Source organism: Vicugna pacos, chromosome X (assembly GCF_048564905.1).
Source record: "Vicugna pacos chromosome X, VicPac4, whole genome shotgun sequence".
NCBI lineage: Eukaryota > Metazoa > Chordata > Mammalia > Artiodactyla > Camelidae > Vicugna > Vicugna pacos.
Window position 1 is genome coordinate 45,799,135 of NC_133023.1, and position 24,871 is coordinate 45,824,005.

Genomic DNA, 24,871 nt, shown 5'->3' on the forward strand with positions numbered 1-24,871 from the left:
TGTTCATAATAATGGTCCCAAACTAAAAACAACCCTAGTGTCCATCAGCTGTAGAATGGTAACAGTGTATCATAATCACTTTGCTAAAGTCATACACCGGAATGCTAGTCAACAATGGAGACAAAAGATCTATGGCTAATATGAACAACACAGATAAGTCTCTCAAATGAATACGATACAGAGTGAAAGAAGCAGGCCATAAAAGGGATCATGCAGTATGATTCCATTGATCTAACTTCATATAAACTGTACTGTTTAGGAATGCATACAAAAGTTGTATTAAAAAACATCAAAAAAGCACTGAAATGATTATCACAAAGTCAAGATAGTGACTATATCTTTAGGGGAGGGTGTGGGTTGCAATTGGGAAGAACACAGTGGCTGTATTCTGGAAGGCTGGCAATGGTCTATTTCTTGATCTCGGTCCTGGTTACATGGGTGTTTGCTTTTACAAATCATCTAAACCTGGCAGATACATTTTATGCACTCCTCTATATCTCAGGTTTGAAAAATACTTCCTCCAAAAATCTAATACAGAGAAAAATATGTGATGTAGAAGTTTGGATGAGGTTTGATTTGCTATGGACGAAAAACTTGATCTTTTAATCAAGAGATCAGCAGGTGCCCATTATCATTGAAAGAAGAGGAGAGAAGGGATTATTTAAACTATAGATACCCCATCATCTAGTCATCACTCCAAGCCTTTCTCTTGCCAGATAATTCAGCCTATATTTATATCAATTCCCAGTTCACTGATGACAGACAAACTGGATCATCATCATCATCATCATCACCATCATCATCATCGTTTACAAGAGCATTATTAGCCATCAGAGGCCAAATCCATTACAATGAGACTGGGCCACCACACTTAAATGCACGCAGACTCAATGGGGCGCTTGGGCATGGTCATCTGTGCCTTTTTCTCAGAAGAGTCCATTGCAGTGACTTAGGGTTTAACCTTGTCCCACTTAACTGGTACATCTCGTCTTGTGCACCTTATAGGGAGAACCCAGGAGTGGGTTGGGTTTTCCAGATTTCAATACAAATTGTTTCATCCTCCAAGCTTGGCATTCTAGGCTGAACAGTGCTAATCCGTTCTGGCCCCACCTCTAACTCATTCTAATCTCTGCATCAGCAGGACAAAAAATTTAACTGTGCGACAAATTTTCCTGAGGACGTTGCTCAAGACAGTTCTGGATATGGAAGTTGTCCAGGAAAAAAATTTTAAAAGACATCATTTTCAGTAGGAATTGGTAGCACTATGGTAGGTTAATGTTGACACATAGTGTATTCTCTCAGGAATTTTTTCTCATCTTCTCATCTATCAATCCAGCCAGCCATCCAGTAAACACTGTTTCGCACCTGAGAAGCACTAATCACCATACTTAGCAATGGGAGGGGCTGGGGGTGCGTTTACTTTAGTACATACAGTGAGGTTGCGTTTAGCAGATAGATATCTAAGGTATTCAAGCACCAGTTACTGAGTGAGGTCATTTCTCCTGTACCTGGGAAGACTTCCTTGATTTCTTACTAATATTAAACGTGGAACTTATTTCTGAATACCAGGCGCTGCCCCTGGGCTTTCTGTTCTGTTGTAGAGCCCAGTTACCAGAATATTTAAATCACGGTGGCGTTAAACACGTTTTAATATCTGATAGGGCCAGTTTCTGCGCATTGCACACTTTTTTTTTTTCTCTTTCAGGAACGTGTTCGGGCCCGCGGCAGGGGGCGGGGTCGCGCCTCCTCCGCGGCTCTGGTTCCAGTGGAGCCTCACGGACGCGGAGATGGAAATGCCGAGGCTGCTCCCGGCCCGCGGGACGCGACAGGGCGGCGGCGCTGGCAGCCCCGGGGGTGGCGGCCGGATCCACGGAGGTCCTGACCCGCGCGCCGGACAGGCCCCCGCGCGCCGCCTCCTGCTGCTCCGGGGCCCCCAAGATGGCGGGCCCGGGCGGCGGCGTGAGGAGGCCCGCGCGGCCTCCCCGGGCCCGGGCCCGAGCCCGTTGGCGCCGAGGCCCGATCACGCTGGTGGCGGCGGTGGCGGTGGTGGCGGCAGCTGCGGCAGTGGCGGTGGCGGCAGCGGCAGCGGCAGCGATGACTTCTTCCTGGTGCTGCTGGACCCGGTGGGTGGAGACGTAGAGACCGCGGGCGCCGGCCAGGCCGCAGGGCCCGTATGGAGGGAGGAGGCCGGGCTGGGCCCACGGCTCCAGGGGGACGAAAGCGGCGCGAACCCCGAGGGCCGCCCTTGCCTGGGCCCCAGTAGCCTGTCCGCTATCCCTGCCCCAGTCCCGGCCCTGGCCCCGATCCCCGCCCCAGGCCTGGGCCCCGCTGCGGCCTTCGCGGGCACCGTCACTATTCACAACCAAAACCTGCTGTTGCGCTTCGAGAACGGCGTCCTCACCCTGGCCACGCCCCCACCGCCAGCCTGGGCTCCTGGGGTCGCCCCTGCCCCGCAGCCCGGGGGTCTGATCGTCCCGCCAGCGGGGATCCCGCACGCCGCGCAGCCTGGCGACTGTCCTGAGCTGCCGCCTGACCTCCTGCTGGCGGAGCGGGCCGAACCCGCGCCCGCCCCTGCTCCCGAGGAGGAAGCAGAGGGCCCGGCTGCTGCTGCGAGCCCCCGCGGGCCCGGCGGCCCGGGCCAGGGCGTGGTGCTGTACCTGTGTCCTGAGGCGCAGTGCGGACAAACCTTCGCCAAGAAGCACCAGCTAAAGGTGCACCTGCTGACGCACAGCAGCAGCCAGGGCCAGCGGCCCTTCAAGTGCCCCCTGGGCGGTTGCGGCTGGACCTTTACCACCTCCTACAAGCTCAAAAGGCACCTGCAGTCGCACGACAAACTGAGGCCCTTCGGCTGTCCGGCAGAAGGCTGTGGCAAGAGCTTCACCACCGTGTATAACCTCAAAGCGCACATGAAGGGCCACGAGCAGGAGAACTCGTTCAAATGCGAGGTCTGCGAGGAGACCTTCCCCACGCAAGCCAAGCTCAGTGCCCACCAGCGCAGCCACTTCGAGCCTGAGAGGCCCTACCAGTGCGCGTTTTCTGGCTGCAAGAAGACGTTTATCACAGTGAGTGCCCTGTTTTCTCATAACCGCGCCCACTTCAGGGAACAGGAACTCTTTTCCTGCTCCTTTCCTGGCTGCAGCAAACAGTACGACAAGGCTTGTCGGCTGAAAATTCACCTTCGGAGCCACACCGGCGAGAGACCGTTCCTTTGTGACTTTGAGGGGTGTGGCTGGAACTTCACCAGCATGTCCAAACTCCTAAGGCACAAAAGGAAGCACGACGATGACCGGAGGTTCATGTGCCCTGTGGAAGGCTGTGGGAAATCTTTCACAAGGGCCGAACACCTGAAAGGCCACAGCATAACCCACCTGGGTACAAAGCCTTTCGTGTGCCCTGTGGAAGGCTGCTGTGCCAGGTTCTCTGCTCGCAGTAGTCTCTACATTCACTCCAAGAAACACTTGCAGGATGTGGACACTTGGAAAAGCCGATGCCCGGTCTCCACTTGTAATAAACTCTTCACATCCAAGCATAGCATGAAGACCCACATGGCCAAAAGGCACAGCCTCCGCCAGGATCTCTTAGCTCAGCTAGAAGCTGCAAATTCTCTTACGCCTAGCAGTGAACTTACCAGCCAGGGGCAGAATGACCTCAGTGATGCAGAGCTAGTGTCTCTCTTCTCTGATGTGCCTGGTAATAGTTCTGCTGCAGTGCTGGACACGGCATTGGTGAACTCTGGAATCCTGACTATTGATGTGGCTTCTGTGACCTCAACTCTAGCAGGGAACCTCCCTGCCAATAATAATAATTCCTTAGGGCAGGCTGTGGACCCTCCGGCCTTGATGGCCACCAGCGACCTTCCTCAAAGTCTGGATACCTCACTCTTTTTTGGAACGACAGCTGCCGGTTTTCAGCAGAGCCCCTTAGATATGGATGACGTCTCAAGTCTAAGTGCGGGGTCCTTGGGATCTCTGGGCTCTTTGGCTATGAAAAACTCGAGTCAAGAGCCCCAGGCTTTGACCCCCAGCAGCAAGCTAACAGTAGACACAGATGCTCTGACTCCTTCAAGCACCCTTTGTGAAAACAGTGTCTCAGAACTACTTCCGCCAACCAAAACGGAATGGAGTGTACATCCTGGCTCCGACTTCTTTGGACAGGAGGAAGAAACCCAGTTTGGATTCTCCAATCCAGCAGGAAACCATGGGTCTCAGAAAGAAACAGACCTTATCACAGTGACTGGCAGCTCATTTTTGGTATGAACTAAACTCTATTCATTCCTTGCCACATGGCTTACTTTTATTGATGATATTCAATTTTAAGAATATTCTGGACTAAATGTTTAAATGCAGTCATTTCTTACAGGTTTGAAAAAGAACAGAGCCCTGGGCTAGAATTTTGGAGATTTAAATTGTGATCTTGAGCCTGGAACTGACAAGTTGTGTGTACCTGAGCAAGTCACTTATGTATCTGAGCCTTAATTTCCTTATTTATAAAATCAAGTGATTTGAATAGGTTGTTTCTAAGGTTATTTCAGCTCTGTTTTCATGATTTTGTGCTCTTGATTATTTTAGGACCTTTTATTATGATTAACTGTTGGATTTGCTCCTAACGATGGAGAGTGCATTGAGAATTAATGATCAGAGAACATGGAACTAGTGTTTAACCTTAAAAATTTAATGGAAATTTTACACAATGCTGAAATATTTCTAAAATTTAATAGTGGCACTAAGAAGAAAGCTGAACATGTGGGTTGATTCTTTTTACATGTTTATCTTTCTAGTCTCTATTTTTGATGAAAGGCTATGTTGGTGAACGTGCCAGGGCCTTAATGTGACTCAGACCCAGAAATACTGACATTGTGGTGTTGAATAAGTGGCCTTAAATAAGTCATTTCCTCTCACTAACCCTCAGTTCCCTAACTGTAAAGCTGTCACTGTGATGTCCACATACCTGATGCATTTCAGACATCTTTTTCTATCTTAGAAATTAGCTTTGGAGGGAAAATGTTGTGTATTTTGATAGGTTTTAGTGAATTTTTGTCACCTTACCTGCCCCTCTTATTCCCTTTCTTAAATAAAAGTTTAGTCTAATTTAATATCATACTTGTGGCAAAAAGTAGAGCTTTAAGCAGATTGAGAAGCAGGAAAGGGAATCTGTTTCTTCTACAGATTAATGATTTTTCTCCACGCAATTCATGTGACTTTGCCAACATGTCCATTAGACCAAGTTATAGTATTTTTGCTCTGCTTGCAAAACCATCCCATAGAATGACTGGAGAGCTTGTGGTTCCATGAAAATCTGGGAATGGACCAGAGTAAGATTTTCTCACCTGTCTGCCCTGGAGAGCTCATTGTTTGCCTTCTGTCACGGTTGGAATGAGAGTTTTTATTTGCATTTTGAGTAATATTGTCTTACATCAGTATAGCATTTTACAATTTATGTGGCAATTTCACAATTGTTATATCTCTTCCTCACAATTTTGTAAGATAATTGTGGCAAAGTTTCAATTGTAGGTCATATTAAAATTTACCTAACTCACATTACAAATGAATTTTGCTTAGTAATTATTAATTGTACGTGTATATATGTATATATATCTGTGTATACATATATATATATATATCAACTTTCATTCTACTCTTCTGAGTTTCTTGATCACTTTTGTTTATAACCACTTGTTCTCTTCCACCTTAATTCATGTCTGTTACCATCTGCAAGCTCTGCTCCCTCTCCAACCTCTTCTGTAGCACGTGCACATCAGTCCTTGTGTTGATCTCTTTTTTTTCAATTAGGTAAGTAATTTTCATGGTCACCATCTCTCAGCCATTCTCCGCATGGCTCGTTTTTCAGTCACAGTATTTACTTCAAGTCTGAGTGTGCATTCAGAAATTACTTTCTGGATTTAGAATTCAGTGTGTTTATATATTAACCAAATAATAGTGGTGATATTTTATGTAAGATTTTAGTGAGACATGTATTTTTTCTATTTTTCCGAAATTTTTCACCATGTAGTTCTGCTAGCAAACACTATGAGTTGCTCTGAAACATTCTAACTCGATGCTGATTGTATGTACGTTTGTGGATAACAATTATAGCACTTTGGCAGTGCACTTTACAATTTGCCATTTTCAAATGCATCTGTACTAATTTTTAAATTGGTTGTACTCATTCATTGAAAAAGCAAAAAGTATATATAAATTTGTAATCCAATGATATGGTCAGAATTTGATTGTTTCTAACCATTTAACAGTTCTCCCTCAGCACTTTGGAAAGATTTTAAGTCCATTTTAGAAATGTGTTGTCATTAGTTAAGTCCTCTTAAATAAATTACTCTTCTTTTCCTACAGATAGGAATGTAGAGTACCTGAGATGAACATGCAGGTCATAGGCATCTGTTAATATGTATGACCAGAAAAATATTTTAATATCCTGTTACTTTGCTCTCTAACCTCTCATTAAAAACTACCACAAAATATACTTTTGTTACATTCTGTGGAATTGTCAAAGAACAGATTTTATTTTTGTTGATAAAAATATGAAATTGTTTATAGGCTCACATGGTTTCTTTCAGTCAATTTGTTCAAAAGATTTCTCTTTCAATATTGTTATCCCAACATGATGGTGAAAATGGCATGAAATTACCATCAGAAGTGTCAATACAACCATAATGGTTACATTTCTGTTAGTGTTGGCATAAATTTGCCATTTTAAAAAAATGAGATATGATTTAATGTTATCTCATTTGCTTTTTGTGCTTCTTCAGTCTTTGGTTTATTAAAATTTTGCCTGTTGAAAACACAGTAACAAAATGTTTTGCAGGAAGGTTCACATCCAGGGGACTCTGTGGAACATTTCATCATGAGTTAAAATATGTTTATTTTGACATTTTTACCATGATCTCATTATAGTATTACATAACTGAAAGCCTTAAATAATGGAAGTGAAACTTGATAGAATATAAGGATCATTTTTTTCTTGATTAAATTCTTCATATTCCCATCCAGTAAAAATAAGAGAAGGCTTTCGTGTAACAGGATATTTACATTTATTCCTTGATTCCAGATAAAGCACTGATTAATTCCCTGTTTGGGAATATTTGTAATCCCTTAGTAATTATTAATATCAAACATATCCACTTGATGATTTGGTAATAATGAAACTGAATTTAACCTAATTTAGATGCAGCTCATATGAAATATTAATAATAATGATAAATGAAATATAAGGATGACCTGATATTTATGTATTTTTTCTTTTGAACAAAATATTTGCTTACCAATTTTTTTAAAAAGCTAAATGTGTGTTGGGAATGTAGAAAACAGATTATCTAAACACTTTGTCAGAAGGCAACAATATATTAAAAGCAAATCACTCATTACAAATAAATTTTTTTTATACTTTTCAAATCTGAATCAATTTGGTAACAAGTTTTAAGCTAGGGACCTCATTGTATATTTCAACTTAATTTACTGCCTATATACAAAATATGTGGTAGAAGAGTACCAGGAATATAGATAGGAGGAATAAAATGTGAACTTCATCTTAATTTTAGAGAGGACATAGGAATGCACATGAAATATTTCACAACTAAACAATACCAGCAAGCAAGTTTTCAGACACCAAATGAATGACTTGGAGGAAAAGGATGGGCAGTAGCTATGCTTTAATGGATGGTTTCATTCAGTTACATAGATAAGAGAATAGAAGAATTCCAGCCAGGGGTGAAAAACCAGAAGGAAAGATTTTGAAATGGAATTGGCCACACAACACTGGGAAAGATAACCTAGTTCAAATGCAGGGCTCGTGTTTGGTAAGTGCTAAGTGTTAGGATTAGACTGCTAATAATAGAGTCAATATCTGAAGAGCTATAAAAACCGTTTGCAGTGGATAGGACTTCATTCTGGACATGGTTAAGAATCAGTAAATATATTTAAGAAATCAAATGAATATGTAGAAAGTTTAATATAGTGTATATGTACAATGTGGATTTGATGAGGGGAGATAGGAAAATCATTTAGGAGTCTATTGTAATAATTTCAAGGTTCTGTGATGAAAGCTTGGACTAGAGTCATGGCAGAAAAAGACAGATACTGGAGTTGTTTTTAAATTAGAGAAATATAAATTGGTGACCCATTGCATATATGGGACATCATCAGAAAAAGAAAGGAAGATCAGAAATAACTCTAAGGATATTTTTTGGAAACTAAAAATTACATTTCATTAATATGGACAAAAGGTTGGGTATTATAACCTTTTCAGGAATATATATTGAAAGATGATTAGTTTAGGACATATTTAATTGATTGGGAAGTGATAAATCAGTTATCCTTGACTGAACTATACACATTGTGGATTACACACACCCTTAGACAGTGTGGGCCGTATCATCTCCCTTGATTCCTTCATATATTCTCAGATTCACATTCAGTGTTAGTACTCCTGTTTACCTTTAAGTACTTACGGGCCTCTTCAACCTCATACAATACCCTCCCAGAATACTCTGCATTAAAATGAGCTATGTCACCTCAGTCTAACAATTCTTTCTTACTACTACTCTCTTCCCTACTACATATATTCAATGAATATTTTATGTGGTACTTAGTAATATAATAAATCATTTCTCCAGAATTTGGGCGATGCTGTTTAGTCATTAATTTCAATAGTTCTTCAATATAACCCTTGTTAGGTTGAATTTTACCTACATTTTTCTCATATTGTAAGAGATAGGCCTAAGATTGCCCAAAACGACTTTCCATGTGATCCTTGGGGCTCCTTACTTATAATCCCCTCTGTGATTAACTAACATGATATATGAACTCAGTCATAGGAATTACGTTCTCTGTTATCTACATACCCTAACATTATTTTCTCCTTTTTATTGTTACCCTTACTACTAATTGTGATAACTCAAGGAATGGAGTCCAAAGAAAATGTGAGATAAACAAGTAGCATAAATAATTACCTAGCAATTACATTTTGTTTGATAGTGAATTTTGCTTTCCTGCATTGTCAACAGAACACTTCACCTCATTCTAATTTCCTGCTGACATTTATGGACATGAAAAACAGTTGGCCTACAGAAAATAATTCATTATTTTAAACAAAGCAAGACAATGATTCTTAAGAAGGTTAATAAAGTGTGAAGCCCTTAGGAATATCTCTTATTGTTATCAGCTTATTAAACAGCTGGTAATTGTTGAGTGCCTACTCTGTGTGTGACAATGTAAGGTTTAAAACAAAAGTATATTTTATCAATTCATTCAAACAAACATTTTTGAGCATCTATTTGACAACTCCTGTCCTTATGCTCACACACATTACTATTTAGACAGAGAAACAAAAATTCAAGCAATGAAAAATAATATATAATCAAGTCCTAATTGGTTACATTTTGGAGTAATAAAGATTTAAATTGAATAGCAGCTGTCATTTTCAGAGCATGGACTAAAACTTGGGATAAGGAAAAATTCAATGCACAGATTATCAAAAGCTATTTAAAAAAATTCTAAGACTCTAAAATTTAATCTGGGATATAGCAGTTAGGTTAAACTATCCTAAATTAAAATTTAAATGGAATTTTGAGTGATGACTTAAATAATTATAGCAAAATCCTTTGGTAAATAAAATTTAAATTATGCTTTATTTTTATTTATACTAGATTGAATCCTGGATGTAATGTTATATCTGAAAGTGTTCTTTTGGAAATCATATAAGATAAATATGTTATTTTCAAAGGGAAAACTATAGACTATTAATAAATAGTATTAAGTTAAATAAAATGACCTTTCCTTATATTAGACACAAAAGCAAATTTTAATTTGCTGAAATGGGAAAACAAGGACTTTAATTAGGAAGTAAGTATTTCATATAGGTACACTATTTGAAAAGAAGAATATATAGATTTCATATGATATTTAGGACTGAGAACTGGAATTTAGCATAGAGAATCCTGAGACTTCACCAGTTATGCGGTGAGGGTCAGAGTAGTCATCAAGCAAGCATTTAAGATTCTTAATAAAATATAAGTAGCTTAATACGTTTGGAAAGGGGAAAAAGTCCATCATGGCAAAATAAAGCTCTCTTCAGTGACAAGCAGCAGTATGTTTCCAAGATGCAAATGAGTTACAAATGGTAGCAAAAACAAAGACATTTCAACTTTCAGGCATCCTCACTTTGGAATAAAGCCAAGAAATTATCAATCTTTATCAGGACCTACTTCCCTTTCCTGTTTACGATGGAGAGACATAACTGAAGTATGAGACTATATTATGCTGGATGTGGAAGAAGGAAGTTGGTCACATATCTGTTTGTGGGGAAATTAGCCAAAACAGAGAGCTAAAGTGGAAATTCTACCAACAATGACTCAGTGAATAGAGCAGCAGTTCATTCCAGGCTAGTTCCAATTTTAGAATATGTACTGCTGGACAGATACTTTTTTTTCCTCCTGATTCATGTTGGCATTAGTTAGTTAATGCTAAACTTAACGCTTGATGTTTCTAAGGAAATAAAATATTTTTCCCCCTTAAAGTCACCTTAATTTTCCTGTGTTTCTTAGAGCTAATTATTATTATTTTATTTTTAATTAGCAATAACATCAATAAGAAGTGTATCAGATGTCATGACATGATAATAGAAAAAAGAGATGTCATATATTTATTATTTTTTCTCACTTTCTGAAATGTTAAGTAAAACTTGTTTTTCTGTATTTTTATTTGAAGATTAACTTTCCCATGGGTATGTCGTTGTTTGTGTACTTAGAAAGCAGTAGGACTTGGGAGTATTGTTAAAATAAGTATTTGTAATTATAATTTTAGGAATTTGACTACCTTGAAAATGGAGAAATCTACGCTAGATGTACTACTTTCCTAGATAACAGAGAGATATTATGGAAAGGAATGAAGGACAAATTCATTGGGAAAAAGAGATTCATTTCTGTTGTTAAATCAACAGATAAATAAATACATTTGTATTTATCAATCTTGCTGATTAATCATATATATTTTATAGCATATTATAGTCTGTTTTTAGAAGACTCTATATCTAGCACTGAGTGTTTCTTTAGGTGAGACCTGAAAAAATTTGTTTGATTTGCATTATGTTTAATTTTTATTGAATATAATTGACACAGTATTATGCAATATTATGTTGGTTTCAGGTGTACAACATAGTGATTTGATAGTTTTATACATTATGAAATGATCACCACAATAAGTCTAGTAACCATCTGTTGTTATAATATTATTGATTATATTCCTTATGCTGTACATTACATCCCTGTGACTTACTTACCTTATACCTGGAAGTTTTTACCTCTTTATACCCTTCACCCAATTCTCCTGACCCTCCACCTCCCTCCCCTCTGGCAACCACCAATTTGTTTTCTGTATCTATAGTAGGTATTGAATAGTCCTTTTCACTACTAAATCCATGTACCAAATCTACTGAATATTGTAAAGATTCATTGCATTGCATCTTGTTAGCAAAGTGATTCTGGTCGTCCTTCACCTTAAATTCTTCTGGGGCAAAAAATTCCTCAAAGATAAAATGTTACCTCAATTTAAAAAAAAACATTGAAAATTCTTCCCAAAAACGAAGATGAGAAAAATTGAAACAAAAAAAAGAGAAAAAGTTAAGTTTGCTCTTTAGCCCAAATGTTTTGGTTTTTCCTAAGTGTGTTTGGCCTTCAAAAATCTGTATAAAAGTACAATGGCAATTTTGAAACATGCCCAGTATTTTCCAGTTACAGTTAGCAAAGTAAAACCTTCAAATAGATGTTATTGTAACATTGGTCACCTGTCTATCTAATACCATCTGGCTTTTAGAAATTCCATGAAGATAGAAATGAAAAGTTTTCCAAATTTAGACCTGCCTATGAAATGCCAAAATGTGGTCAAATTAGATGCTGTGGATTATTTTATATGACAGATAATCTTAAATGTTTGGTGCTTTCAACTATTTCTACTCCAAATATTTTAAAAAGTATTTTAAAAATAAATGTATTTGATTCATTCCCTTAAAGTTGATAATTAATTTTTTATTTGATTTTCCTTTGCAATATTGATGCATTTTCCATTCAATAAACATTCAGATAACAACTTATAGGTTATCAGTTTTGAAACTATATTGTATATTTTAATCATTCCTTGCTTTAATTTTTAAGCTACCATATATTGATTCATAACTGGCTGTGGAGCATTTTATTTGTAAAATGTATTATTTTTTATATTTTTAATAGAAACATGACATATATTTACAAACAGATCATAAGGATATATAGCTATGTGAATTTTCACAAAGTGAATACATCCCTGTAAGTACTACCCAGATCAAGAAGTAAAGTACTACCAGGATCTAAAAACTCCCTCATGTCCTCTTCCAGTCCCGCTACTACCATGAACCAAGAAATATTATCTTGTCTTCTAAAAGCATAGATTAAGGGTTTTGTTTGTTTTTTTATATTATTATTGAGATAAAATTCACAATTTTAACCATTTTTATAATTCAGTGTTTTTTTTAGTGCATTCACAATATTGTGGAACCATCACAATTATTTCCAGAATATTTCATTATCCAGAAAGAAACCCCATACCCATTAAGCAGCAATCCTCCATCCCCTAGAAATCATTAATTTACTTTCTGTACCTATGGATTTGGCTATTCTGCATACTTCATATGAAGGGAATTATACAATATGTGACCTATTATGTCTGGATTATTTTACTTAATATAATACTGTTTTCAGTGTTCATGTCTGTTGTATCATGTATCAATACTTTATTCTTTATATGGCTGAATAATATTCCATGGAATAGGTATACCACATTTTGTTTATTTACTCATCAGTTGATGGACATTTGGGTTGTCTCCACTTTTGAGCTATTACGAATAATGCTGCTATGAACATTTGTGTACAAGTTTTTGCGTGAATATACTAAAACCATAGATTAGTTTTGCCTATTATTTTGCCTATTTCTTAACTAAAATCAGAAATTATTGCATAGATAATTATGAAAGAAATCTTAAGAGTATTTTAAAATTTAGATGTAACGATTTATCTGAAAGCTGCTTTATAGTGAATTTTCTAGAAGTTTGTGTGTTTGTGGGAAATACAGAATGCCAAAGAAATGCATATTACTGTACTTTTGGTAATTAATAAAAACAACATTATTAATTGACATAGTGACATTTTTAACTGTATCTCTATTTTGCTACTGCTGCTATTAATTCATATTGATAAAGGGTTTAAATACAAATTATTAGAAAATATGGAGATACATTTGAATTTGGCTTGTCATTTTAAATTTCCTTCTAAGATTAGGAGAAAAAAAACAGCAATTTTATATAGAATGGTGAAAATATGCACATATAGCACACATGATTATATGTGATGGAAATGTTTCCATTTAGTATGCAGCACATAGTTTGCTTGAAAATATTGTATCTCCACCTTCTCCATGCAATCTATAGATGAAAACCCCTAAAATACAGCAAGGTGGAAACCAAACAGAGTCAGAAATTGTAAGACAGATGTGAAACATTTTCAGATGTCAACTGAAAAAAATGTGCAATCTAAAAGTTAAGAATTATGTTTTATTCTGTGACCTTATTGAAGGCTATAATAGCCCAGAATACAGACCTCAAATAGTTCTGAGAAACTGTCCCAAAGTGGTAAGGGGGGAGCCAGGATATATAGGAGTTGTTGCTGAAAAAAATGTTGAACCTCAGAAGATTCCTGCTAATCACAAAAAACAGACATCTCAAGTTAATGATTTTAGCGCCTTTCTATGTATGATAGGATGTAAGAGTCTGGGCCTATTGAAATTATCCCTCTCATATGCATCTTAAATGTCTAGGGCCAGTATCCTGTTTTTTTCCATCCTGAATACCTGTCAGGTCAGAGATGGCTGCAGTGGCTGATGGCTTGATGACAGGCAACATTTGTTGTTTTCTGGAGTGGCAGGCAACATTTTCTTTTTTTTGTCCACAAATCTTCCTCTTGATCATAAATTCAACCAAGGTTTGGGAGGCATTTCCTGACCAATTTGTCCCACAGCACTAGGAAGGCTCATTCTTAGATCAGGTGAGGCTTCTGCTAGTAGGACACTCAGAGTGCTAGTTTTTGGATTAGGCACTATTGATAACCTAAAATTCTCTGGATTGCCTGTTTTACTAGTCTATCATGATCTGAGAAATGTGTTCCGTTATTGCTTCTTCCCATATCTAGAGTGGTACTATTACAATTATTCTATGTAGAATTATATATATGTAATATATTATACATATATATATTACATATATACATATAACATATTTTGAGAATCTTCTTGAAGATCTTCATTTTATAAAAGTATCAGAGTAAAACGATTGTCTATAAATGAAAAAAGGCTTAAAATGCCATGGTTAAAGATGTGATTATAATGCAATTGACAAGAAACTTGGCTATTTCTGTGACATACATTTTAAGATAATAACTAGAATGATGACTGATAACAGATGAGGACATATCATATTTTTAGAAATTCCATATAAATTTTGGAATATCTATATTAATGATATTTCGTCATACAGTATAACCTAAGGAGGTTTTATCACCACTAATTTGACAATGTTTCCCATGTAATTTAACATACCCAATAAACTAATTAGTTTAATATTTCTCTTCAGGATGATTCAGGGGCCCTTTGAAGCACTGCAAAATTAGCTGGAGGTCAAAAGAACCTTAATTAGAATTTAATATTTGGGAAATGTGTCAAAGATATAAAAATGTTTTAAAATACTTGTTCAAATAGGATTATAGGTAACTATGAAATAATACAATATTTATTCACTCAACCAAAGTGATAATAAAGCAGTGTTAAGGCAAATACAGATCCTTTAGAAGGCAAAAAAACTTACAATGTTATCAAAAGTAGATCAACATTCCAAGAAAACATTGTTCTCTTAACAGAGAGTGAAAACCGAGTTCCAGTCCTGCACCAGTCCACCCTCAATAACAAAATGCATTTACCTAATTGAATTCAATACAATCCCAGCCTGATCTTGTACAAAACTCTTTTCTCAGGGTTCCCTTTTTACAAACCTACAACTTTTTATATCTGTGTTAGTTTATTCTTTATTTTCTTTCCCATCGAGAAATAAGCTTAGGACAAAATCACTCTTTTTCCTTAGCAAATTGCATATCCATTCCTTTACATTCTTTTGCTGAAAATACACATTCCATTTTCCTTGCCTACTAAACTGTTCCCCTAATTATCTCAGTAGCTTTAATTAAATATATCACAATTTTAACACTTAAAAACCTTAATCTCTAGAGAAAACTGACAAGCAAGTAATTGTGAACTCTTTGTCATACCAGCATTTCCTGATCAGCAAACTTAGGAATTTTCCACCACTTTTAGAAACATATCTTTTCATAGCATATTTTTCCTCAATGTGGTACAAAACATGTGTCTAGTAAACCCAACTATCTTTAGTTTCCCTCTCATAAGGAGACAAAAGTAGGTAAGCTTAGACCTGTTTAGCAGTCAATGTTCCTGTATTTTATCTTACTTGAAATGAACAGGATATTTAATGAATTCCATGATTTAGCCTGCAAAACTCTAAAGTTTCAAGTTACCAAAAATCTTGAGAAATTATTTTAGATAGACATAGAAGAGATCCTCTTATTTACCTTTATTTAATAACTTATGAAAATATCATCATACCAAGTTGATTTTTCTTTCCAACAAATTCTGCAACAGAAATAACATGAATTTATTGACCTTCAGTAAACCTAGTTACAAGACATGTCTGTATTGATTAAACCAACAAGCTTAAGCTGGCTTTAATATCAGATATTAATCTAACATTGAATATTTTTAGATATAGTGAAACTGAAATTCATTCTTACCATTTTTTTAATATTTAGAAATATTTAATTTGTAAGTGCTTATTTTTAAGACAATTCAATAGAGCTTTTTTTATAAATTTGATAGTATTATCCAGAGGTAGAGATATATATGTATAATGTAAACACAGATATAGACAAAACTAGAGATCTCATAACTTTGCTTTACCACTAAGTTATAAATCCAGTATTATAATATAAACTTACTAGTTTATAGGTAATAATTTGAATAAGTTAATTTTTTTGCTTAGATGATTAATTATTTACGCTGTGTGGAAAATACTTTTAAGATTTCTATTTGTCCTTGATAAATCCTAAGGAAGCTGTGAATTAGATTTTGGGTGAGGGAACCTTTCTAGCAGTTTTAGTTTTTAAAAAAACTGCTTTTTTTTTTTCCTTTTTGCCCCTTTGGCTTCAGGGTTTACCTGATTGAGCTAATTAGGTTCAGTCTCAGGTCTTTATGGGCTGTGTTTACATTTCTGATTTGTAAAGATTTGTAACACAAAGATAGTTGTTTTTAATTCCCCAATAACCTTGTTTTCCATTTGGAAAATATTAAAAGTTTAATTTGCCTAACTAAATTTTCCTTAATTTGTTTTTTTTAAAATCAGTGAGAAGACTTCTAACAAAAGTAGAAATCAAGAGTTCTATGTTCTAGAACTTTAGGGTTCAATGTATTGTGCCTTCAAATGTTTACACAAGGCATTCAACAAAAGCCCTCTTTCTGAGTGCACAGGTTATACCCAGAGCAAAAATTTCTTTTATTTATTTTTTAATTAATTTTCTTAATTGAAGTATAATCAGTTTACAATGTGTCACTTTCTGGTGTACAGCATAATGTTTCAGTCATACATATATACACGTATACTCCCTGTCATATTCTTTTCCATTATAGGTCACTAAAAGATATGGAATATAGTTCCTGAAATCTTTCTAACATTTTTGTGCTTGGCATACCATTATACTTTTTTAAAACTTTATTTTATTGAAGTACAGTCAATTACATTGTGTCAATTCCTGGTGTACAGGACAATGTCCCGGTCATGCATATACATACATATATTCATTTTTACATTTTTTTCATTAAAGCTTACTATAAGATATTGAATATAGTTCCCTGTGCTATAAAGAAGCAACATTATTTAAAATCTATTTTTATACATAGTTGCTAGCACTTGTATATCTCAAAACCCCAAATTTAATCCTTCCCACTCTTTTTCCCCTGTAACCGTAAGATTGTTTACTACATCTGTGAGTCTGTTTCAATTTGTAAATGAGTTCATAGTGTCTTTTTTTTTAGATTGCACATATGAGTGATATCATGTGGTATTTTTCTTTCTCTTTTTGGCTTACTTCACTTAGAATGGTGATATGTAGGTCCATTCATGTTGCTACAAATAACATTATTTTATTCTTTTTTATGACTGAGTAGTATTCCATTGTATAAATATATCACAACATTTTTATCCAGTCATCAGTTGATGGACATTTAGGTTGCATTCATGTCTTGGCTTAAATAGTGCTGCTATAAACACTGTGGTGCATATATCTTTTTGAATTAGAGTTCTCTCTGGATATATACCCAAAAGTGGGATTGCTGGATCATAAGGTTAAGTCTATCTTTATTTTTTGAGGAATCACCATACTATTTTCCATAATTGCTGCACCAAACTACATTTCCACCAGCAGTTTAGGAGGGTTACCTTTTCTCTGCACCTTCTCCAGCATTTATCATTCATGAACTTTTAAATGATGGCCATTGTGACCAGTGTGAAGTGATACCTCATTGCAGTTTTGATGGCATTTCTCTGATAATTAGTGATATTGAGCATTTTTTCATGTGCCTATTGACGATTTGTATGTCTTCATTGGAGAATTGCTTGTTGAGGTATTCTGCCCATTTTTGGATTGGGTTGTTTGGGCTTTTTTGTTATTAAGTTGCATGCACTGTTTATATATTCTGGAAATTAAGCCTTTGTCAGTTGCATCATTTGTAAATATTTTCTCCCATTTCATAGGTTGTCGTTGACATACCACTTCATATTTGTTAGAGGTATGTTAGTCAAAATCCCTCACCATTACAATGAGTTTGTTCATTTCTCTCTGTAATTTTTTTGGTATATATATATATACCAAAAAATTTTTTATTGCAATATAGTCAGTTTACAATGTTGTGTCAATTTCTGGTGTACAGCACAATGCTTCAGCCATACATAAACATATATTCATTTTCATATTATTTTCCACCATAAGTTACCACAAGATATTGAATATAATTCCCTGCACTATACAGCATGAACTTCTTGTTTATCTGTTTTATATATGTATGTTAGTATCTGAAAACCTCTCACTCCCAATTTATCCCCACCCACCCTCCTCCTGCCCTGGTTACCACAAATTTGTCCTCTATGTCTAAAAGTCGTTTTTTCTTTTACAATTAAATTTGTTTCCCAATTTTTTTTGGAGTTTTTTTTTGTTTGTTTGTTTTTTAGATTCCATAAATAAGTGATATCATGTGGTATTTTTCTTTCTCTTTCTGGCTTACTTAACTTAGAATGACAGTCTCCAGGTCCATCTGTGTTGCTACAAATGGCATTATTTTATTATTTTTATGGCTGGGTAATATTCCATTGTATAAATATACCACTTCTTCTTTATCCAGTCATCTATTGATGGACATTTAGGTTGTTTCCATGTATTGACTATTGTAAATAGTGCTGCTGTGAACACTGGGGTTAATGTGTCTCTTTGAATTAAGGTTCCCTCTGGATATATGCCCAGGAGTGGATTGCTGGATCCTATTGTAAGTCTATTTTTAGTCTTTTGAGGAATCTCCATACTGTTTTCCATAACAGATGCACCAAATTACATTCCAACCAATAGTGTAGGAGAATTCCCTTTTCTCCACAGCTTCTCCAGCATTTGTCATTTGTGGACTTCTGAACGATGATCCATTCTGACTGGTGTGAGGTGATACCTCATGGTAGTTTTGATTTGCATTTCTCAGATAATTAGTGATATTGAGCATTTTTTCATGTGCTTATTGGCCATTTGCATGTCTTCTTTGGAGAAATGCTTGTTTAGGTCTTCTGCTCATTTTTTGATTGGATTTTTTTTCTTATTAATTTTTATGAGCTGCTTTTATATTCTGGAAATTAAGCCCTTGTCAGTCTCATCTTTCACACACATTTTCTCCCATTATGTAAGTTGTCTTTTTGTTTTGCTTATTTCCTTTGCTGTGCAAATGCTCTTAAGTTTAATTAGATCCCATTTGTTTATTTTTGCTCTTATTTCTATTATCAGGATACATTTCTCTAGGAAAACATTGCAGAGATTTATGTCAGGTAATGTTTTGCTTGTTTCCTTTTGAGAGCTTTATAGTGTCTTGTCTTATGTTTAAGTCTTTAAGTAATTTTGATTTTATTTTTATGTATGGTGTAAGGGAGTGTTCTAACTTCATTGATTTATATGCAACTGTCCAGTTTTCCCAACACCATTTGCTGAAGAGACTGTTTTTATTCCATTGTACATTCTTGCCTCCTTTATCAAAGATTAATTGACCAAAATTCTGTGGGTTCATTTCTGGGCTCTCTATTCTGTTCCATTGGTCCATATGTCTGTTTTTGTACTAACTCCATGCTGTTTTGATTACTGTAGCTCTGTAGTATTCTCTGAAGTCTGGAAGGATTTTTTCCTCCAGCTTTTTTCTTTTTATTCAGTATTGCTTTGGCAATTCTAGATCTTTTGTGACTCCATATAAATTTTATTATGATTTGTTCTAGTTCTGTGAAAAATCTCCTGGGTAATTTATTAGAGGTGGCATTAAATCTGTAGATTGCTTTGGGTAGTACGGCCATTTTAACATTATTAATTCTTCCAATGCAAGAACATGAGATATCTTTCCATTTCTTTAACTCATCTTTACTTTCTTTAGTCAACACTCTGTAGTTCTCTGCATATAAGTCTGTCACTTCCTTGGTCAGATTTATTACTAAATATTTTATTTTTCTGGATGCAATTTTAAAAGAAATTGTTTCTTTACTTTCCTTTTCTGATATTTCATTGTTAGTGTAAAGAAATGCAACTGATTTCTGTATGTTAATCTTGTATCTTTCTACCTTACCAAATTATTTTATCAACTCTAGTAGTTTCTGTGTGGAGCCTTTTTGGATATATATATCCAAAAAGATAGGTAGATAGATAGATAGATAGATAGATAGATAGATAGATAGATAGACAGACAGAAAGAAAGAAAGAAAGAATCATGTCATCCACATATAATGACAATTTTACCTCTTCAGAGCAAAAATTTCTCATTAGTTCTCATTAGCCCTGGGTATTAGCTACCAGATTTTATTTCATATAGTGTCAGCTCAGGTAATCCTGTTGACTTCTTTTAGTGTGTTTAATTAATATTATCTGAGGAGAAGACTCATATGTTCTGTCTTACAATACCAGGCAGGAGAAGCACTCTGCAGTGAGACATAATGTCTATCCCATAATATAATTATTCAAAAGATACATAACAATCTTATATGAAGCCTATTTAAATCTACCAATTTATTTAAACTTTTATCTCAATTCTATCAACTTTTACTTTAGTTTCCTTTAGGACTCCGTCAATAAGACTTGGTCTTATAAGGAGTTCTAGAAGCTTTCCTTTTTATACTCCAGCCATTTTATCTAATTTTGTACAAAGGCTGTGGCGTTCCCAGTGAGGGATTGAGTCAGTGGACTCAGGCCCTTTTGTCAATATTTTTACTTGATTAATTGGCCTGTTTCCCCAAGCAATTGTTGGTCAGGTATCCCAGTATAATTTTCTTCCAGCACTCCCTCTCTCTCTCTCTCTCTCTCTCTCTCTCTCTCTCTCTATATATATATATATATATATATATATATATATATATATACACACACACACACACACATATATATGGTCCATTATTATATATAATTATAATTCTGTGTAACATGATATATAATACTATAATATATTATTATTCACATATCCATTATTATATATATATATATATATATATATATATAACAGGGGGTTCACTTGTCCTATCTAACCTTAGGTAGTGTTGTAGCAAAGCCTTTTGTTATATTAGCATCCATTTTATTTATCCAATTTCTAATAACATCCTGAAAATTTCTGTCCTGTTGGGACAAGTCCTTTTAAAAATTTCCATCTAGTTGGTAAGAAGTATCTATACTTTCCCTCACTTTTTTTTTCTATTAATCCACCTAATTAACATTAATTGACCATTGTTTTTATTAGCATTTGTAAGACTTACTGAGTTGAAATGAAGACCACAGATAAGGTTTCCAAAACCATTTTGTTGTTGCTGTTTTTGTTTGTTTTAAACTAAGGCAGATCTTAGGTCAGCTGTTATATATATTTTGTCCATCTTCTAATCTGAGTTTTTAAATAGGTACCAATAAAACAGCCATTAAAATGAAAATTCTCTAACAGTATACCAATATGGAAGTTTCTCCAGTTTAGAGAATCCATTGTCTGGCCATTGACAAGTATTATCTCAATCACAACTCAAACAAATAAGACTCAAGAGACATCTCACAAATGATTGAAAAGGGTGTAAACTTCACAAGATCTAGATATGGAAAGTTTACTCCCAACAACAGTTTAGGAAAAGGTCTTCGTTTTACAGGTGGATTCAAGGAAGATTAATATGGCAAAGTCCCCTGAGAGTTGTTACAGCCAGACAAAAAGACTGCTCAGAATCCCAGTCAGTTTGACTGGCTGCCAATAAATGCACCATATGTACCTTCTGGATAGCAGAGACCAAGATCTTGAAACACAGTGGGGGAAAGTGTGTGACAAAATCAGTTAGAACATTTACATCTCAAAGACATAGGGAGAGAAATGCAAGTTCCCCCAGGAGACTTCTTGTTCCTTTAATATTAGAATTCTGAAAATATATTTTATCAGGCTGGCTTTTTCTAACTGTACAAACACAAAAATAAAAGAGATTTTGATTATATATATATATATATACACCCAGTTAGGCCACTTTTAGTACATGTAAGTATAAATTCTTTATGTACATAGTAAAATCTTCCCAGTATCTCTCCACTGAGGATAAATCACTCAGTGATTTACAACTAAGTAAAATCTTCCCAGTGTCTTTCAACTGAGAGTAACTTACCCGGTGGTACTTAGGTACCTCTTCTTGAAACTAAGTTTCAAAGAAAACCTTCTCCTCCAGTGATGAGTTTATCTTTAATCAGTAAATTTAGGATCATCAGTCAATAACAGGAGATCAAGATCCAGAAGAGACTCAGTCAAATTCCTCTAGACACTTTGAAAATGTGGACAGGCATGGGGGGGCTTCTACTGTTACCAAAATTCCAATTCCTCTTCCTCCCAGAGTTCAGGTGAAGGAGAGAAGGCTGCTCTGGGTCCCTTTGTGATTGCCAAAACTGCTGACTGGAAAAAAATGCACAACCTAAAAGTTGAGAATTATTTTTTTTTTTCATGACCATATCTAAGACTATAGCCCATGGTTTAGTCTCTGAGATAGTTATGAGAAATTGTTCCAAACAGGTAAGAGAGGACCCAGGATATATGGAAAATAACTTTTTTTGTCCACAGGCATATTTTTATTTTTATTTTTAACACTTTTTCGTTGCATTATACTGATTTTAAAATGCTCTGTCAATTTCCAGTGTACAGCACAATTTTCAAGTTATACATAAATATACATATATTGATTATCACATTTTATTTTTGATGTGAACTATTACAAGATCTTGTATATATTTCCCTGTGCTATACAGTATAATCTTGTTTATACTGCATATGCCTGTCAGTATCTACAAATTTCAAACTCCCAGTCTGTCCCTTCCCACCACCCTCCTTGGCAACCAGAAGTTTGTATAATATGTCTATGGGTCTCTTTCTGTTTTGTATTTATGTTCATTTTTTCTTAGATTCCATATATGAGCTGTCACATATGGTATTCTTCTTTCTCTTTGTGGTTACTTCACATAGAATGACACTCTCCAGAAACATCCATGGTGCTGCAAGTTGTGTTGTGTTGTCATTTTTTAGGCTAAATACTATTCCAATGTATAAATAAACCACTTCTTCTTTATCCAGGCATCTGTTGGTGGAAACTTATGCTGTTTCTATGTCTTCAGTATTGTAAATAGTACTGCTAAGACATTGGGGTGCAGGTGTATTTTTGAAGTAGGGTTCCTTCTGGATATATCCCCAGGAGTGGGATTACTGGGTCATATGGTAAGTCTATTCCTAGTCTTTTGAGGAACCTCCATACTGTTTTCCACAGTGGCTGTACCAAATTGCATTCCCACCAGCAGTGTAGGAGGGTTCCCTTTTCTCCACAGCCTCTCCAGCTTTTGTTATTTGTGGACTTTTGAATGATGGCCACTCTGGTTGATGTGAGGTAATACCTCATTGTAGTTTTGATTTGCACTTCTCTGACAATTAGTAACACTGAGCATTTTTTCATGTACCTGTTGATAATTTGTATGTCTTCCTTGGAAAATTGCTTGTTTAAGTCTTCTGCCCAATTTTGGATTAGGTTCTTTGATTTTTTCTTATTAAGTCTTATGAGCTGCTTATATATTCTGGAGATCAAGCCTTTGTCGGTTTCATCATTTTCAAAAATTTTCTCCCATTCCATAGGTTGTCATTTTGTTTTACTTATGGTTTCCTTTACTATGCAGAGGCTTGTAAGGTTCATTAGGTCCCATTTGTTTATGCTTGCTTTTATTTCTATTGTGGTGGTAGACTGCCCTAGGAGAGCATGTATGTGATGTATGTGAGATAATGTTTTGCCTATATTTTCTCCTAGGAGTTTTATTGTATCTTGTCTTATGTTTAAGTCTTTAATCCACTTTGAGTTGATTTTTGTATATGGTGTAAGGGTTTGTTCTAGCTTCATTGTTTTACATGCTGCTGTCCAGTTTTCCCAACACCATTTGCTGAGGAGACTGTCTTTATTCCATTGTATATTCTTGCCTCCTTTGTCGAAGATGAGTTGACCAAAAGTTTGTGGGTTCATTTCTGGGCTCTCTATTCTGTTCCATTGGTTTATATGTCTGTTTTGGTACCAATACCATGCTGTCTTGATGACTGTAGCTCTATAGTATTGTGTGAAGTCTGGGAGAGTTATTCCTCCAGCCTCTTTCTTTCTCTTCAGTAATGCTTTGGCAAGTCTAGGTCTTTTATGGTTCCATATAAATTTTATTATGATTTGTTGTAGTTCTGTGAATTATGTCCTGGATTATTTGATAGGGTTGCATTTAATGTATAGATTGCCTTGGGCAGTGTGACCATTTTAACAATATTGATTCTTCCAATCCAGGAGCATGGGATATCTTTCCATTTATTTAAGTCTTCTTTAATTTCCTTAAGCAGTGTTATATAGTTTTCTGTGCATAACTTTCACCTCCTTCGTTAGATTTATTCTTAGGTATTTTATTACTTTGGGTGCTATATTAAGGGGATTGTTTCTTTACTTAATTTTTCTGTTGATTCATCATTAGTGTAAAGAAATGCAACTGATTTCTGAAAGTTAATCTTGTAACCTGCTACTTTGCTGAATTCTTTGATTAGCTCTAGTAGTTTTTCTGTGGACCTTTTAGGGTTTTCTATATATAGTAACATGTCGTTGGCATATAGTGACACTTTTACCTCTTCTTTTCCAATTTGGATCCCTTTTATTTCTCTCTCTTGTCTGATTGCTGTGGCTAGGAATTCCAGGATTATGTTGAATAGGAGTGGTGATAGTGGGCAGCCTTGTCTTGTCCCACATTTTAGTGGGAAGCTTTTGAGTTTTTCACCATTGAGTACTATACTGGCTGTAGGTTTGTCATATATAGTTTTTATTATGTTGAGAGATGTTCCCTCTATATCTGCTTTGGTGAGAGTTTTTATCATAAATTGATGTTGAATTTTATCAAATGCTTTTCCTGCATCTATTGAGATGATCATGTGGT

General features: G+C 35.8%; 1 protein-coding gene across 1 annotated transcript; it reads left to right on the forward strand.

The window, feature by feature from the left end:
* The first annotated feature begins 1,729 nt into the window (after nt 1–1,729).
* LOC102525370 (zinc finger X-linked protein ZXDB) lies at nt 1,730–13,151 on the forward strand. The gene has a single exon (XM_006219744.4). It carries the CDS (start codon nt 1,788–1,790, stop codon nt 4,254–4,256), a length of 2,469 nt encoding a protein of 822 aa, XP_006219806.2. The 5' UTR covers nt 1,730–1,787; the 3' UTR covers nt 4,257–13,151.
* Nucleotides 13,152–24,871: the final 11,720 nt, after the last annotated feature.

Excerpts from the sequence above, each read along its gene's own strand:
- LOC102525370 (XM_006219744.4), top strand. The coding sequence starts at position 1,788 with ATGGAAATGCCGAGGCTGCTCCCGGCCCGCGGGACGCGACAGGGCGGC.